The sequence below is a fragment of the Mustela nigripes genome, chromosome 2 (genome assembly GCF_022355385.1).
Source record: "Mustela nigripes isolate SB6536 chromosome 2, MUSNIG.SB6536, whole genome shotgun sequence".
Classification (NCBI taxonomy): Eukaryota; Metazoa; Chordata; class Mammalia; order Carnivora; family Mustelidae; genus Mustela; species Mustela nigripes.
The window spans coordinates 91,306,707-91,325,485 of NC_081558.1; the positions used below are offsets into that span (position 1 = coordinate 91,306,707).

The window sequence follows — 18,779 nt, forward strand, 5'->3', positions numbered from 1 at the left end:
ATGCCTCACCTCCACTGCCAGCTTGACACCAGGTCCCCTGTGCACAGTACTTCCCTCTGCTTTAGCACCAAACACACTAGATGACTCTGGCAGCTTGTCTTTCTCACTGTATTGTCCATGTGTGAGGGCCGGGGCCTGGCAACGGGGATTGGATGTGGGCCTGAATGGATGGGAAGAGCAGGGGGTCTGAGTGGGCTGCTCATTTTAGAAGTTACAGCCTTAAACTGGTTAGCTTGTTCCTTTATTTTTAAGTTCCTTTATTTTAACTTCCTGTAACAGTTAATACTTTTAATACTTTCTGTATTAAAAGGGAGAAGTCACTACAATTTATATTTGTTCTGTTTTCTAATCTGCTATCCAGGCCAACCCATGGCCCGTACAGACATGATGGAATGAAGACTGAGCACTACAAAACAGGTCTTCATTCTCCGAGACGACAAGCGTTGGATAGTATAGAGCCCATGTCTGGGGTCCTCAGCCCCCTGAGTTCTCAGATCACCCCGTGCAGTTCTGTCTCTCTGCCTTCTCACTTTCTCTACAAAACTAACTCTCTGCCTTCAGTGCTAGATACAAACGAAGCCAATTATTCTGACACTGTCTCTGAGAGTATAAATGACCAAGAGGAGTTTATGTCTTCGGTATGGAAACTTTCTCATCTTATTATTTATTAAGTCTGTTTAGTTTGGTTTTAGTTTTTATTTGAAGGATAAAGGAGGGTGAGGGGGTGTGTTGGTTCCTTTCTTACTAGTTTTCTATCTCAGGTACTCTGTATTTTTCTCATGTATTTCTGTCTTAGGATTTTGCTTGCGAAGACACATTCAGCTGTGATTACTTTTTGAAGTACATCTTAGTTCTGAAAGTTGATAGCCATGCCTTTGTTTTTAACCCTAATTGTAAATTCTTTTCCTGCCTTTTTCAAAAAGAGAAGATCAATTTTGTAATTGGAGTGATTGGTTCAAGGAGTGTCTCTGGATGCCAGGATAGTCCTGAGGTCTGGACAGTGAAGAAGGAAGGGAGGAGCTGTGGGAAAGGGAGAAGGGTGGGTGGAGGCGGAGGAAGGAAGTGGTCTGATGCGTCCAGACCACGGATTCAGTACCACACAAGGCGACGCTGCGCTGACCTCATGTTCCTGCAGCTGCCGTGCAGACTGGAAACTCTTGCCTCCGGCCATTCATTGCCCTCCCCAGTTAGTGGTCCCACACCTGTGGAGGTTCAGTATTTGTGACTTTTCAGTGTACCAACAAGTCCATGGAGAGGTTCTGTTTTCCTTTTTAAAGTAAGTCTCCGCTTCACTTACATGTATTCTGAAATCCAAAAACGTCCTCCATTTGGCACAAAACTTAATTGGCACTAAAACCTGACCTTACCTGAACAGATGTGGCAATATGTGTAGAATTTATTTTTCTACTTAACATTTCTACTTAGCATTTTACTTCAGAAATATCAATATGTTTGATTATGGGACGTTACCTCAGACTCCGAGAAGGTAATATAGTAGATCCTTGTTAATCATGGATTCTGTGTTTGTGAATTGCCTACTTACTAAACTATTTGTAACCCCCTGTCAATACTTGAGGGACTCCTACGGTCATTTGTGGTTGTGCGCAGAGCTGTGAGAAATCTGAATCCCCAGACCTGTGCATTCCCAGGTGAGATTGGCCGAGGTGGCACTCTGCCCTTCTGTCCAGCTGTCACACAGAGGTGACCAGACTGGGGAGGAAGTGGGGACAGCACAGTGTAGCATCAGGGGCGTGGGCTCTGGGGCCTGGTGAACAGGGTTGGAATCCCAGCTCTGGCACCCACTAGTGGAATGGCCTCAGGCAAGTCACTTCACACTTCTGAACCTCGTTTTCTTTTTGTAAAATAAAGAAAATTGACTCTACCAGGATGAATTGTTTTAGGATGATTGTGTGTGTGTGTGTGATGCTTTTTTCAGTAACTCATTGTTTGAGGTGACTCTAGAAATAATGACGGTGTGCGAGGAAGGACTGTGTGCGGTGCATGTCCTCTATTCCCTTTATGAGCTCTGGATTCTGAAACACCATGGCCCAGGAGTTTCAGATGAGGGATTATGGACTGAGGTTTTGGAGGTGGGAAAGTACTGATTTCACTTGGTATCTAATATGTTATCAGTAGTTTGTTGTACTTTAAAATCGAAGTAACATATTCAGATTTTAAAAGTGAATTTGCAGTAACAGACAGTAAGTATGCTCTCTTCTGGGGTATTAAAGGCTATTAAAGGCTATATGTGTACTTTTTACAAAGCCTAAGCAGATAGTCTTCAGATCCACGACTAGTTTATTTATGTAACACTTTACATTTATACAATTTGGGTCAGAAAGGAAGAGGTCTATAGTAATTTTTCCAGGACATCTCCCTCCGTCCCTCCCTCCTCCTCTCTCTCCCTCCCTTCCTTCCTCTTTACTAGTTTTACCATTCGGATAAAAACAAATATCTCTTCAGAAGAAAATAGTTTTCGGAAAGTCACCTCTTAACATTTCTGGTTAGAAAATAGCATGAAAATATATGTGAGACGCATACTGTTCAACTTATGTATGTCAAAATTGGTTTCTCCTGCAGTGTCCCTTGCCTGTATCGCCTCTTGGCTCAATAGCTACCAGATTTTTGGAAGAGGAGGAGCTGAGGTCACATCATATTCTAGAGCGCCTAGATGCCCATATTGAAGAACTTAAAAGAGAGAGTGAAAAGACAGTGAAACAATTCACGACCCTAAAGTAGCCTCTAAAAAAAAATCACAAACTTGGAAATAAAAATAGACCCTGAAGAGTTACTGTCACCCGGAAGTAGCAGCTCTTCACAGCACGAACATACAGAAAATCTGAAGACGAGACATCCTAACACTGTTGTGAAGAAACCTGAAAAACCGACACTTTTCTGAGGCATTTTCACTGTACTGGTTTGTTGGAAGAACTTTTTCCAGCAATAACTTGTAAGAATAAACCACTTTGCTAGCCTTTTTTTTTTTCTCACATTAATATTTCTTTTAAAGTGATATTTTCTCTTGATGACTTAAATGTGACTAGCTATAGACTAATTAAAATAAAGATTTTATGATACAAGTTGAAGATAAAATAAGAAGTATGTAGTAGAAGCCTGGATTTCAGAGGCAGACTGATCCAAATCCAGGGCAATGGCCTGACCTTGCTGCTTACTAGCCAGCCAGGCTGCTAGCATGTACAGAGGCAAAAGAATTTTTCCAGGAAGTTCCCTTTTGCTCCGAACATAAGTATAAGAGAGAGGCGGGGGGAGGGGACGGGCTGGTTTTAGGTGTGGGATGCCTGTGGAACGTCAGATGGAAATGCTCAGCCTCTGCCTTTCTGAGATCTTTAAAGGGGAGACGAAGGTCTCAGTGTGCAGAAGGTGTTCGAAACCAGGGAGAGTTGATGAAGTCCACCTGATGAGGTCCCCAGGGAGAGTGTGTAGGGAGAGAAGAGCAGAAGGCAGGGCCAGGGGTGCTGAAGGACACCAACATCTGAGGGACACAGGCAGTGCATCTGTGTGCAAGCTATCAGGAGGTCCTTTCAGTTCTGCTTCCAGAACCTCTCTCAGATGCAGCCATTTCTCTCCAGTGCCTCCACCCTGTCCAGACTAACCCAGTCTCTCGCTTAGATGCCGGCAGGAGCCTCCTACCTGGCATCCCTTCCTCTCCTGACCCCAGTAAGCGGAACGGTGTCACCGCTGCCTCCCTTGAGATTCTTCAGAGGCTTCTTGTTGCACTCAGAAGGACTCTGAATTACCTCCCAGAGCCTACAGAGCCTTCGGTTATGGGGCCTGCCTGCCTCGTGCAGTGCATCGTCTTTCGTCCACAGTGCTCCAGCCATGCTCCCTCCTTTATGTTTCCAGTACAGCCAGCTTCAGCCTGTTAGGGGCCTTGTCCTTGCTGTGTGCCTGGAATCCCTCTCTCACCTCACCCATGGTTGGGGTTTCTTGCCATCAGGTGTGCACTCTTAAGGTCTCACCTTGAGGAGACCTCTGACCAGCTTCTCCCAGTTTCTCTAGCTCACCGCCTTGAGTTATTCCCTCTGTGGTACTCCCCAACTCTGAAATCATTCTGTTACTTGATTTAGGTTTTCTGTTCGTTTTGTTTTGTTTTAAGTAGGCTCCATGACCACCATGGAACCCAGCACGGACCTTCAACTCACAGCCCTGAGACTGAGACCTAAACTGAAATCAAGAGTTAGATGCTTCACTGAGCATACAGGGGCCCTTTGATTTATGATTTTATCATCTGTTTTTACCCGTAAGCTCCTTGAGGGCAAGGGCGTTGCCTGTCTGGTTGTGGTGGGGACCTCATGACCCAGCACAAGCCTGGCCCTGTGCAAGTGCTCTGATGGATAAATGTTCTTCCCCAGATGCACCACGCTGTCCCTTCTTGCCTATGTATGTGCTGCCCCCGGGCTCAGCCTCCTCTTCCCATACTTTGACATGGCCCTGCTATCTTGTCGGCAAGGCCTTCCCCCAGCTCCTGACCAGAGACGGCGCCTGACCTTTAAGAGAGCTTCTCATTTCTTGGCATGTCCTGTATGTGCCCCTCTCAAAGCACTGACCACACCATGCTAATTTCTGTCTCTCCCAAAGACTCCTTAAAAGCAGGGGCAAGGTCCTGCCCACATCCAGGGTGCTGCCTCGCACATAGCAGGTACTGAGTGACTTCTCAGTAGATAACAGTCGCTACTGTTCTTGGCTTCATTGCACTTACCTGCAAAATGGGGATGATACCTCACAGGGTGGAGAGGATTTATTGAAAATACATTTCTGAAAGGGCTTTGCAGACTCTAAAAGGATTGTACCCATCTGATATATCTATGGTGCTCCCCTCTCTGAAATCATTCTGTTATTTGATTTAGGTTTTCTGTTCATTTTGTTTTGTTTTTAGTAGGCTCCATGACCACCGTGGAACCCAGCACCAGCACGGACCTTAAACTCACAGCCCTGAGATTGAGGGATTGGATTGGATCGGTATGCAGGGATTTCTGAGTTTCAGACTGTCCCAAGCTTCCACCTAAAATATGTAGGGTACAGCCCCAAATTTCCATGGCTCATGCTGACTAGGAGGAACAAGGACAGACTCGAGTCGCTGGAGATACTTAAGGAATCCTGAGGTACTATGTACTTCTTAAACTTACACCATGTTGTTAAAGTTGAGGGAAACAACCTAGATTTGTCAGAATGTTTGACTGTAATTTAATCTCCCAACTTCGATTTTCATAAAGATATGCCAAATACTAAAATGCGTCAGACTAAATTTGAGTTAGTTTCTTAATACACATTTTACATTTTACAGAATCTCTGTAATCAGGATACTCCCATGTGATGGAACGGTAAGGGGGCTTTCATCTACTTCTGGTGTTTACAGATGATGTTGTGTTGGGGCAGTTGCCTTGTTCCTCTTGGTCAGCATTCTCTGTGAAGTTTGGTCTGGATTTCTATGCAGGTTTTAGCTCAAGAGGACAAAGTTGAGTTCTTACTATGAGTGGGATGCTGCGTTTGCATGAAGCATCCTTTGATCTCAGTAAGTCTAGGAGGCAGTGGGTGTCACTGTTCCAAAACAATGGTGAGGATTTAAGTGGCTTGGCCAGGACCTGAGATCCCTGGTAGAGGTAGGTAGAGGTAGAGAGTGTGGACTCTGCAAGCAGGCGACCCCATTCCTAATCCTAGCTCTACTGCTTACTAGTTGTGTGATCTTGGGCAAGTTAATTAACCTCCCCATACCTCAACTTTCTCACCTGTAAAACAGGGGAAATGAAAATCATACCTCCCTTTTAGGGTTTTTGTGAAGATGAATATTTGTAAAGTACATGGCACAGTATTTGGCCCAGTAAGCACTATGAAAATATTTTGTTGAATAGACAAAGAAATACACTGTTCCTTTTAAGATTTTGAGAGCAAGCACGAGTTGGGGCTGGCACAGGGAGAGGGAGAAGCGGGCGTCCCACTGAGCAAGGACCACAGTGCGGGGCTGGATCCTAGGACTCCAGGATCATGACCTGAGCCGAAGGCAGACACTTAGTTGACTGAGCCAAAATACAGTTTCTATTATGTCTATTCAACTTAAAAAAATTCTACCTTCCCTCTCATACACAGACACATGACACCTAGTAACTATGGGTGATGGTAATCTGTTTGCAAAACACCCCTGAGTCTGGAAACTAAAAGTAACATGTGAGAAAAATAACTGTGAAATAAGTTCTGTCATTAAGAACACACATCAGCAATCAGTTGTCATGAATTGCAGTCAAGTACAGAAAGGCAAGGTTAGGAAGAGATTCGTTTGACTTGTTCTAGGAACCGTTTGAGATAGGATACAAAATGTACTAAAAAGAGATGAAGAGTGGAATCAGGGCAGAGGGAAAACGAGAGCCGTAAATGTCCATTCACAAACTAACCTCTAGTTCAGCTGCTAGGGCAGACAGCAGATTCAACTCTGAGCTGCTTAAGGACAAAAGCAGAAAAGGAGACATTACTTAAAAGCTTGATGGTGCCCACAAGATCAAAACAGACCATGGGTTCAAGAGAAGCACAACTTCTCTGAGAGTGTATATGAGCATTTGGTTACTTGTCTGAGCGTTAGGAGAGCTCCTACAACTGATAAGAATGAGAGCATCTGTACAGCTTCCTTGCAGCAGGCCTCAGTAAGGGCTGATGGCAAAGGCTGGAGAGCAATCAGACCAGTTCTACGGCGGTCCCAGATGGGATGGTGTAAAGCTCTCTCAGTCCGGCCTGACCCAGGAGAAAATTTAGAGAAATGAGGGGCTGTGGGCCGTCAAAGCAATCTTCTATAAAAGCTATTTCTCCACAGTGTGATTTCCATAATCTAACAACAAGTTCACTCTTCTTTCTTCTGTGGGAACCGAGAGTTTGGGCATTTTATGTTGCCCATTAAGGCTAGGTTCAAATGACTGGACAGTACAATCAGAAGTAAGTAGATACTCTTCTTACAAAAAGAAAGAGCCTTATCAAGGCTGTGCTTGAATGGTGGAAGGCCCAGGGACTCCCTGATATTAAATGTAACAGATAAATTTGCATATGTCCATTTTTTTGTCGGAGAGTAGCCACCAGTTTAGAAGAACCACCACTTTAGGGACGGGAATTTTCCCAGAACTGTGTTCTGTTTTCTGGGGAGAGATGCAAAATTGTAGGAGTCCAACTAATTCATATTAGGGCTAAGTTTTAAAGTGTAGTTGAAAAGTCACTGGAACCTCAAGCTGTTCAATAATAAAAAGGCAAATAACCCAATTTTAAAGTTGGTTAAGGATCTGAATAGACATTTCTCTAAAGAAGATCTATAAATGGCCCCAAATCACATGACAAGATGCTCTTGCCTCACTAGTCTTCAGGAAAATGCAGCCACCGTAATACAAACGATGGACAATAACAAGTGTTGATGAGGATGTGGAAATGTCACAGGCTTGTGGGGTTCTCGTCTCACCGAGTTGAAGAGTGAATCTCGCAGACACAAAAGGTGAAGTGGAAGTTTATGAAGTGAAGGTGAGAACAGAAAGGAGAGAGCAAGCTCTCTAGAGCGAGAGTGGTTCTGAATGGGTTGCCACTGAGGGGTTTTAGGCCAGTCTTTTATTGAAGACTAGACCAGCAAGCTTGTGGCCTTGAGATCCTTGCTTCCTCTTGGTCTGAGCAAGGACAATTGATAACACCCTTAATGGCTGACTTCTTTGAGGTTTGGTCATTTTCTGTGATTACACTGACGCCTCCAAAGAAAAATGCTCCCTAACATCCGAGGCCTGGTGGTCTAGTCTATTCCCTGATTGCTTGTTCACTGTTTCAGAGCCTAGTCAAGGGTCCCCATCTCTCCCAGAACCCTTTCCTTACTCAGAGAAATGGGAACCCTTAAACATTGCTGATGGCAAAGTAAAATGGTGCAGCCACTCTGGAAAACAACTGGACAGTTCCTCCAAAAGTTAGAGTTACCATTACGCAGCTGTACCAACCCTAGGTGTATGTCCAGGCTCCAAAAACACATGTCCACTCAAAGTGGAGCACATGAATGTTCATAGCGTTACTCCTGGTAGTCACAAGTAGAAACAGTGTAAATGTCCATCAATCTGTGAGCCCATAAACAAAACGTGGCGTATCCAGACAGTGGAATATGTTTTGGGAATAAACAGGGATGAAGTACTGCTGTCCCAACACCGAACCACTTTGAGAACTTTCTACTATGTGACAGAAGCCAGTCACGAAAGACCACATATGTATGATTCCATTTATATGAAGCGGCTATGATGGGCAAATCTGCAGAGACAGATAGTACATTGGTGGTTGCTAGGGGCAGGGAGAGGGAGGGTTTGGGGGGTGCTGAAGACTAAAGGGTAAGGGGTTTCTTTTGGGGGGATTCTGAAATGTTCTACAATAGGTTTATGACAGTTACCCAACCCCGAATATAACACCACCCGAATCTATTGAATTACACACTTTAAATGGGTGAATTACATGGTTTCTGAATTGTATCTTTCTAAAGCTGTTACCCAAAAAAGCCTCCCTGATGTGTAGCAATGCCTAGAAAAATTCAAGTTTATATTCAAACTACATCACCGCACGTTCAGCACACGCATGCCAAAGTTTCGTCGTTTCCACTCCGTGCTCACACTCAGGAGTAACCGTGGTGGCCCTCTGTAGAGAAGGGGTGGCCAAGCTCCATGAGCGGAATTGCCTGTGAGAGGAGCAGTTCCTCGCTGCAAGATAATGTGGGCAAGGGCTTTGCTGGGAGCTGGGTGCACAGCGAGGCTCCCGCCCTTCCTCCTGCAGAGTGTGCTCCTGTGCTGCCTGCGAGGGGAGCAGTTTCCAGCATTCCTGAGGGTCCTGGCAGCGAAGTCGAAGTCCGTAATAACCAGCCAGGCAGAGTTTCTTGGCTCAGTATCTCGTATGGAGGGGCTTCAGGAATGCTTGGCACTAACCTCAGTGGTGAGGAGGGCTGCGTACAGAACGTTTCGGAGAGCGTTACAGACCAATGATGGGGGAGTGTGTGAATATGGGACTTGTGCCCTAACACTGCTTGGCAAATCCTCCAATATCTCTCCAAGCATGACTGGGAAAAACAGAGAAAGAAAAGCCAGATCCATTACATAAACCAGCTCATTTCTTCAGCTATGGAACCCAGATGAGCTAAGACCATTTGACACTAGTTTGCCCAATGCTTTCATGGAACAGCCACTCCTTTGGGAGGCATCTAGTGTGGCTGAGCTAGTTGTTGGTTCCCAAAGCTGTTCTAATTCCCACAACATTGGCTTCGGGAAGCAATGAGGGCCTCTCGGTAGACCACCTCTTGGATTTGCCTTGCCCCTGATGGATAGCATGAACTAAAACAACTCATCAGTCCCTGAATCTTTCTGGAAACTAGAATGCATGTTTTAGGTCCTCAGCTCCAAATTCAATCCCATAAACAAGATAAGAAGTGTTTTCTACCAGTTAGTTTCTTTTCTTTTTTTTAATTAATGAATTTATTTTTAAAAAAATATTTGAGAGCGTGAGAGAGAGAATGAGAGGGGGGGCAGAGAGAAACACAAACATTCTCCCCACTGAGCATAGAACCTGACACAGGGCTTGAGTTCATCACCTGAGTGGAAATCAAGAGTCCGATGCTTAACCAACTGAGCCACCCAGGCGCAGCCCAGTTAGTTTCTTCAACCATGGTGGAATATAAGCCTGATCCCAGCAGGAGCGTATACTCTGTGCACAGTTCCCTCTATAACCCAACAGAGCTGTGGCTGTGCAGGAGCCCAGTGGTTTCCCCAGTGATCTCCCTCCTGGCTGACAAGCCCTCAGCCCAGCATGGAATCCTAACCTATTCATATTAACAAGTCCTGGACCATGAGCAAAGGATGGGAAAGTTTCTAGGTGGCTTGTACATTCAGCCTGTGACCTCCTGAGTGAGCCCTCATTTGTAGACTAAGAAGGCATCACCTGATCTTTTTATTTTGCTCCAAAAAGTCTTAATATGAAAACATTTTTAAACAACACCAGGCAATTCCAATCTTCTCAGGTGAAGTCATTCCCTAAATCCATATTTTTCAAAAACCACTTTCCAGAGATCTGAAATTTTTCAGTGTTAATATGTATTCCTTAGAAATATGCCAAAGCAGAATGGGAAATGCTGCATATCTTATCTCCTAGGGCCAGAACAGAAGTGGCAGAACTGCATCTCCTCCTTTCCCTGGCCAAGATCCCTCCACTCCTGCACCCTCCCCCAGCCTCCCATATTGTTTTCCAAATCACTGGAAGTGATGGCCTTAGACCCTTAGCCTTCTTAACCTTTTGTGTGCCAGGGACTTCTGTGCAGAGTGGGGAAGCCTATGGACCCCTCAAAATCATGACTACTTGCATAAAATACATAGTGCTAAAAGGAAAACCAGTTATTTTAATGTTCTGTTATCAAAACCTAAGAGGAAACAAACTTGTGATATGGTATTATATATGTTTCTTTATTAACATTAAATAACAAGACCAAGTGGCAGGTCTGTTGCAGACGATGCTTTCAAAGCAGGAGTGCATGAAAATAATATTTTGAGATGTCTACAACAGGTGTAATGAGATATGAAAACATCTGTGATTTCTTTTTGAATAAAGCCCCAGGTACTGGTAGTTGCTGTGGTTTATGGCTTATATTCCTAATGAAATAAAAACCAAATTTCAGTTAGAGCTTGTTGGGAATTAGGGTGTTGGTTTTCTCCATCCAAGTTCATGGAGCCCTGCATTCTCTCCTTGGCCCCATTTGTAGGAGGTCTGTGAACTCCAGTTTAAGAAATCCAGAACCTTGGGGCACCTGGGTGGCTCAGTGGGTTAAGCCTCTGCCTTCGGTTTGTGTCAAGGTCTTGGGGTCCTGGGATCGAGCCCCGCATTGCATCTGGCTCTCTGCTCAGCGGGAAGCCTGCTTCCCTCTCTCTCTCTGCCTGCCTCTCTACCTACTTGTGATCTTTGTCTGTCAAATAAATGAATAAAATCTTTAAAAAAAAATTTTAAATAAAAGAAATCTGGAGTCTTTTTTAGAGCTTTCTTATGGTTTATTTATACCTGGTCAGTCTGGTTCTCTGCGAACATTCATTATTATAGAGGGGGTAGTATTTCTTTTTTGTTTTATTTTGAGAGAGAGGGAGAGCTAGCGCGCGTGTGAGAGAGAGAGAGAGAGAGAGAGAGAGCGCACAAGTTGGAGAGGGAGAAGCAGGCTCCCTGCTCAGCAGGGAGCTTGATCCCAGGACCCTGGATCTTGACCTGAAGGCAGACACTTAACGGACTGAGCCACCCAGGTGCCCCAAGGGGATAGTATTTGTGCCTAGTGTCATCAACTTACACAACGGAACTTTTTTTTTTTTTAAATTTTTTTATTCATGGCATACCTTTGAGCATCTTGGAGAACTAGTGTTGTGCATTGGTGGGCCAGAGCATCCCACCTGGGTCATTGGGGTCCTTGGGGTCCTAGAAGCTCTCAGCATTTGGGACAGCCAGATCAAGCCAGGGATGGGTGTGTGACCAGGGAGAAGCTGGACCACTCGGACATCTTCGACAGCTGCAGAAGGTGCTGCTGTCCACAGCAGACAAGGGCCCCATGGCCCACTGGAGGAGCTGGTGCTCTGTGCACCCAAGGAGAATTTGCAGCCCAAGTGCAGCTGTCTGGAGGCTGTGGGGCAAGGGACAGGTTGAGGGTGGTTGATGTAGGGGGTGACCAGGTGATATTCTTCTGGATGTAACTCTAGACGGCAGACTCAAATCTGTCTTCGCAAAAACACTCCAACAGTCTCAATCTTTCTGGAATCTCATGACATAAATGTTTAAATACTGCAAACAAGGCAAAAATTATTGTCCTTCTGAGGTCAGATAGTCATAGCTGTCTGCTGATGTACCCTGCCACCCCTTACTACAAGCTAGCTACAGGTTGACCACTCCAAGTTTCAGAAATTTTTCAAATTAGTGTTTCACATTAATACTAGATCTAAAAGTGTTCGATTGGATTAAAAGTCTATCCATAATATTACTAGAAACCTCAACAATAGATTTGTCAATGAAAGAAGAGAAATTACAATTAGTCTTTAAATACGATCTGGATTATAATTTCCAAATTAATGTTGTAAAGAACATTATCACTACTTTGCAAAGTTTCTCATCAAGGTGGACTATGAAGAATTTAAAGACACTGTTAATTAAAAACACCTTGATCAGGAGTTGTGTGTAGCAGTTTTAAGTATAAATCCTTATATAAAAAGTTCAAGTCACAAAAGAAAGCTCAGGTTTTCATTACTTTTTTTTTTTTAAAGATCATATTGGAAGTTTTATATAAAGTCAATGTCTCTTCTGATACTAGCATTTGTTTTATCATTATAGTTACATATTGCAGAGAAAATGTAATGAATTTTGTCCCATATAGACACCTTTAAATCCTCTCCTTTTACCCCAGAGGGTTGTACAAATATCACTGCTCATGTGAAGTCCTCTGTGAAATGTTCCGCTATGAGATGAGACCTCGTGGCGGGGCCTGGCATGGGTTCTGGCACGTCGTAGGCCCGCCCTTCCTCCTCTTTATTTGCCTCAGCTCAAATATTTCTGCAGTTGAAATCTATTTTGATTAATGGTTAAACATATGTGGGCTACTCTGATGACAGCTCATCCATTTATTAGTTCATTCATCAAACATTTAATCAAGCAAACCCCTCATCTTAGAGGCCCGAGCTCCGGCTACTCCCTGCAGATGCCAGCGTAGGTGACACGGACCCGAGCTCCCTTCCTGCTCCTAGAACCTCTGACAGGTGCACAAGGCAGCCTAGTAACACACTTGAGCCCTTAGCAATTTGCATCACCAGTGCTTCAAGACAGCCCCCACTAATGCCCAGGGCTATGGGGCCCTGTGGAGGGACTCTGAGAACAGAGGGGGAGGGCCTCAAAGCCAGAGGGCCACTTAGCAGCTGTACGCCCTTGGGCAGTTTCCTCCTCTGCAGAGTGTGGACTCTGATCCTGGATCAGTGGGGCTGTCAGGAGGCCAGGTGAGCTACTGAAAAGGAGGGGATGGAAAAGCTGGAGGTGAGGCCTTACAGGTAGCATCAAAGAGGGCAGCTGTAGGAAAGCAGGCACTCTGGCAGCTGACCCTGGCCTCAGGGTCTGGGGGACAGAGGGGCGGGTGTGGAGTGACCTGGACAGCCAGCTTGTCCAAAGGGAGTGCTGCAACTCAATCCCCTGTGATGATCACAGGCTTCTTGAGAAAAGTTGGACAGATTTTGATGTGACTTTCTTGATTTTTAAATGTTGGCACTGATAAATGCTTTTTCTTTCTTTCTTTCTTTCTTTTTTTTTTTTAAATACTGCATGCTGAACAGAAAAGTTTGCAACCTCTGCCCATACCAGTGTTAGGGTGATAAGGATGACTGGAGAGGCAGGGTCCCTACCACAGGCAAGGCCCCTTGGAAAGGGAGTAGAGAAAGCACAGTAGGAGGAAGGGTCATCTTCCTTGTTGGTGGGGCTCCAGGGGAAACTGATGCCACAGAGCTTGGTCAACCACCATGTGTTCCTTCCGTCCTCTTTGGGGAATGGGGCTCATTTTGCAACAGCAACTTCTGTTAAGAGTTAAAACCATAAAACTTCTAGAAGAAAACAGGAAAAAATCTTTGAGACCCTGAGTTAGGCAAAGATTTTTTTTTTTTTTTTTTAAGATTTATTTTTTAATTTGAGAGAGAGAACATGAGCAGGAGGGAGAGAGAGAATCTCAAGCAGACTGCACTGAGCGCAGAGCCCAATGCGGGGCTCCATCTCACGACCCTGAGATCACGACCTGAGCTGAAACCAAGAGTTGGACGCTCAGCTGACTGTGCCCCCCAGGCACACCACCGTTTTTTAAAAAATAGTGACATGAATGGTTTCTTTCCCCTGGAATTTAACAAACGCCAACATTTCAACGTATATTCTTTGAAACTTACATAGAATAAAGGATTACTGAAAATGTCTTTGTTTTGGTCTAATTCCATGCCTTTCTTCTGTTTCCAGGAGCAAATGCTATCCTGGTGATGGTGCTAACACCTCACAACTATATTTTTGGATTTGTACATGTCCACAAAGAACACACAGCATGATTTCACGTAGTATACTCCTATGTATATGTCTATGTGCTAGAAACAATTAGAAATTGAACTTTAAAAAATTGGTACCATGAGCACATCATGAAAATACACCTGTCAATACCTAGAAATGTACCGAATAAAAGATATGCAAGACTCCACAAAACTCTACTAAACATTACCGAGAGAAAGGAAGAATTTGCTACCTCCTCCTTAAAACTGGGAGACAGGAAAGGGGGCTGGAGATGGAATGGCATGAGGTGTCTGAACGCACCATCTAATGCACCATCAGTATTTCACATTTATGTTGTTAACACCCTGCAAATACTGCATTTAGTATACTGGGATTAATATGATATTTAGGGTATCCTCTTTCTTCATGAAATTAGCACTTACTTTGTTTCAACACAGCTTTCACCAAATAGTCCTGCAAACTCCTCAGTGTCATTAAAATAGCCACGTGAAGTCACCTGTATCGGGTAACTGAGTCCTTGGTCTCATTTTATGTTTTCCTATGACATGCCTCCTTCCAAGGCTGGGTCCATCCTCCTTGCTGGGCAGCTGTTCTGCAAATTTGTCCTATTACCATCCTCCTGGGTATCCCCTTGTCCCCCCTTTCTGTAGGAGCTTCCTGGTCCCAGTGCACCCCATTACCTGTTTATAGGAGGAAGAGTTTTAATCTTGAACATCACACACTGTGATTTCTGTCATGTTCTGTTTGTTCAAGGAGAGTCACTGAGTACAGCTCCCACTTCAGGCGATGGGAACCGGGCTCCACCTTAGGAAGGGAGGAGTACCAAAGAATCTGGAGATGTTTTTAAAAGCAAGATGCACTCGCAAACTTTCTGTGTGTGTGTGTGTGTGTGTGTGTGTGTGTGTGTGTGTGTGTCTGTGGCGAGGGATTCCTAGAGGTGGTCCAATTGGGTTCTGGTCCTGTCACTGCAATGCTGCCTGTAGATTGTACCGATGGGTCATTTTTCTTGGGTTGGTCAGTTTCCTCAGAGAAGAAATGCTTGGAGCATATAAGTTAGGAAGGCCAGGTTCAGGACATTATATGGGATGAGGACTTGGGGTGGGGTCACCAGACAGTATGCAGATTGTATAACTTTTCTAACTATTGCTTTAGTTCATGTAGTTTCGGATGCTGATTTGCAGGCTCTCTTGAATGGGAGATTTCCCTTTTCTTTCCTTCTCTTTGGGCTCTCCTTCTTTACCTAGGTAGCTGACAGCTGTTCGAGCCAGCTCCCAGAAGCCCCAGATGAGCTGGGTTTTGTACTGGTGGCTCAGGCTGCCTGCCCTGTGGTTACCTTGGACCTATTACAGCTATGATTGTGGACCATTGGGTGGACTGACTCAACTGTTTGAGTATACAGCGGTCATATATAGGGAGGATCTTTTAACAGAGGTGTCCAGTAATGGGATAGCTGTTTCACAGAGCAATGAGCTCCTGGTCTCTGGAAGATTCTAGAAGAGGCAGGTGGCCAAGTGTTGGAAACAGGATGTCTTCTTTTAGAGGCTGGCATTAGTGATGGCTGTGATTTCAGGAGGGGCCAGTGACCTCTGGATTCAACCCATAGCACAACACATGGCACTTCAGTCGCATCCTCGTAACGCCGAGGACACCGGTGGTGTGGGGTGATGACAGCTGACATTCACGGAGCAGGTACTATGTGCCAGGAGCTATCCTGCTCCCTGCATTCATGTTCAGTCATTCAGTCCCCACAGGAACCTTGCATGGGGGCTGTGACGATTATCCCCAGCTCACGGCTGAGGAAACGGCGACAGGGAGGATCAGCACTTTGCCGAAGGCAGCAGGAGGTGGCAGAGCTGGGACAGGAGCCAGGGGGCTGACGGAGGCTTTGTGCCCAGCCTCATGTTGGCGGACAGGGTCAGAGGTCTGGGGGCCGGCCAGAGCCCAGTGAGGAGGGGTCTCCAGCTAGCTGTGAGGCTTCCCCAAGTCAAACCAATGTTTACAGAAAGAAACGAGGCTTCAATCATACATGAATGGCTCCCGACGGCGCGAGACAGCTTTCAAACAGGGGGCCAGCAGCTAAGAGGCCATCTTTCCAGAAAGATGCCATTGTCTTCTCAAACGGACTCTTAACAGTCTTCCTGAGCTTTAAAAACGTCAAGTGAAGCTTTGACTGACAGAATACATTTCCTCCTGCAACCAGGTTAACGTGTTCTCTTCACTGTGTTTCTCCTGGGAGGTGGGGAAGGAGGTCTGATGCTAAAGAAATGGATGCCAAGGGGTTCACAGTGCTCACTGCTCGCTGCAGTTCCTGAGGGCGGAGCCATCATGAAATATATGGGCAGGGGAGGGGATAGCCTCCAAATGCCTCGGGCATCTTGTCCACATTTAATTGTTTACAGTATAATAAAATGTTAATTTTCTTATCCCCTTGGTGTTCACACACATGTAAATACATCAGCCAAGTATTCAGGGTGTACTTTGTAATCCTGCAGTGATTTTGTCTTAAATAAACATCTCCTCCCCATCCCCCAATCCCCCTCCCCATCACCCTGCTTTTTCTATGTGGGAGCCACCAGGGGCCCTCACCCCCAACACCTGCACTTCATTCATCAGGCAGCCCAATTGTTCCTGGCCATCCACTGTGGTGGCTGCTCGCGTGCCTTCCTACCGCAGGCTTCTCCACGGTCGTCCCTGCCACCCTGGAGCAGGGCACCACTGTCTCTGTCCCCGCACAGCTGGGGTGAGGTGATGGCTGATTCCTTGTGTCAGAGAAGCAGTCAGCCGTCCCTCCTGATGGAAACAAAGCAATCTCAGTGTAGGCCAAGGGCGGTGGGCTCCTGCCAAAGAAGGGCACTCCTCTGATCGATCGGGAGCCCTGATGGTTTCCTGGTGGCAAACCGCGCAAGCACTCCCAGCTGGTGGCAGTTTCTGTCTTCCTGTAAACAGACATTTCCCACGGGGGGCAGAGCCACTTACTCCTGGGCCTGTGCTTTTGTAGTTAGTTGAGCAAAAGAGGGAAATGACTTAAAGATGTTGTAACTTAACAGCCATGTAAATAAATCCAGTGATCTATGAATTCAGTCTTGAAATGACAGATGGATGTTCACTTCAAAAATGTATTGATCATTTATCCTAAATGCAGGTGTCCTGTAAGCATGGTGATGAAACGGCGAGCAAATCCAACTGGCTGCCTTCTTCCTGGAGCCCAATGCTGGCGTGCATCTTCATGCTCTGAGTGGGTATGGCGGGTGGGGCCCTCCTGGAGCCCAGAGATGTCAGGAGGCCTCCAGACCATCCTCGGACCTATGGATGGACGCTGACTGGTTGTCAGTGGGCTGGCTTGCTCTGTTTGCATGGCTGGAGGTAGGACCAGCAGACACCATTCGCTGAGTTTGCGTGCTGCTATACAGAGGCACCCAAAGCTTAGGTTATAGAAGCTCCTTCAAACAGGGTCCTGGAGGGGAAGTCTGGGGCAGGAACCGCAATTAGGTAGAAGAAAGGCAGTTTCATAAAGCTATCCATGGCCAGAGGGTCCTGACCATTGCCTGCCACAGGCAGTCACAGATAAGGTGGTCGTTCTTCCCTTGTCAAGTTCAAGTCATGTGTTCGAGTTCTGATCTGTGGGGTAAGCGCGTGTTCTCCTTTAGAGCCTCATAAATGAGTGTGGGCTGCTGGTCTTGGTAATAAGGCCACCATCTTCCTTGAAGACCCACATGAACTAGGTCCTCAACCATCCCCAGGGTTCTCATTCCAGTATCGCCTCCAATCCCAGTTTCCCAGCCCTTTCTGGGGAGTGGACCTCCCTGAGAACGTCTTGGGTTCTCCTCGCAGTTCAGGCTCTGGTGTCCAGAGCTGGGCAAAAGGCACAGGAGCCAGTCTTTGTGAACTGGAAACATGTTTCGACAAATGTCAGTGAACGGTTATTGGACTGCTGAGTTATGTTACTTCGCTGGTCCTGTCTGCATCTTTCCTCTCTGTTGTCCCAATGAAACACTTACCAAGCGTTTACCAAACCCCGATTTTGTGCCATGGAGAAAAATCAAAGTAACTATGTTCAAACAATTCATCACCAATGCACGAGCCTCCAAGTACCCCCCAATTTCATGCATCATGCAGCAAGTACCTGGTTGACAGATGAGCTGACAAAAGGCTAAGGGAGCATGGAGGGTGGACAGATAGGGGCTGGTTCAGATCCCTGAAGACCAGGCAGGGCTTCTCCAGACAGAGATGGGGGGAAGGGTTTCCCAGTGAGAAGGAACAGCATGTGTGAAAAGCACCGTGGTGAAAGGGTCCATGGCCTGTTTGATGTCATGTGGATGATTTTTGCAAAAATGATCTTGTGGAGAGTAACGAGAAACAAAGCAGAGAAAACAGTGTGAAGCCACAGCGGGGATTATAGATTGAATGTTTGTATGCCCCCCCAGAATTCATGGGTTGAGACCAAATCCCCAATGTGATGGTGTTTGGAGGTGGGGCCTTTGGAAGGTGATTAGGTCGTGAGGGTAGAGCTCTCATGGATGGGAGTAGCTTCCTTATAAAGAGACTCCAGAGAGTAAGCTTGTCCCCTCCACCAGGTGAGGACACAAGAAGAAAGCAGCCATCTACGAATCAGGAAGTGGGTTTTCATCAAACACCGAATCTGCAAATGACTTGCTCTCAGATTTCTAGCCTCCAGAATGGTAAGCAATGAAATTCTGCTGTTTATTAGCCTCTCCCATCTCTGGTATTCTCTTACA

The 18,779-nt window shown here is 45.8% G+C and overlaps 1 protein-coding gene across 8 annotated transcripts in view; it reads left to right on the plus strand.

Moving 5' to 3' along the window:
• The window catches only part of CEP63 (centrosomal protein 63), a 54,850-nt gene extending 51,872 nt beyond the window's left edge, over window positions 1–2,978 (plus strand). For 5 of the 8 annotated variants that reach the window (XM_059390954.1, XM_059390952.1, XM_059390950.1 and 2 more), the window contains 2 exons: window positions 362–638; window positions 2,581–2,978. In XM_059390954.1, the coding sequence (XP_059246937.1) occupies window positions 362–638; window positions 2,581–2,739 (436 nt within the window). In that variant the 3' untranslated portion in view covers window positions 2,740–2,978. Of the gene's footprint in view, window positions 1–361; window positions 639–2,580 lie in introns of those variants that run through there. The other 3 variants (XM_059390955.1, XM_059390956.1, XM_059390957.1) reach the window with 2 other exon arrangements.
• Window positions 2,979–18,779: the final 15,801 nt, after the last annotated feature.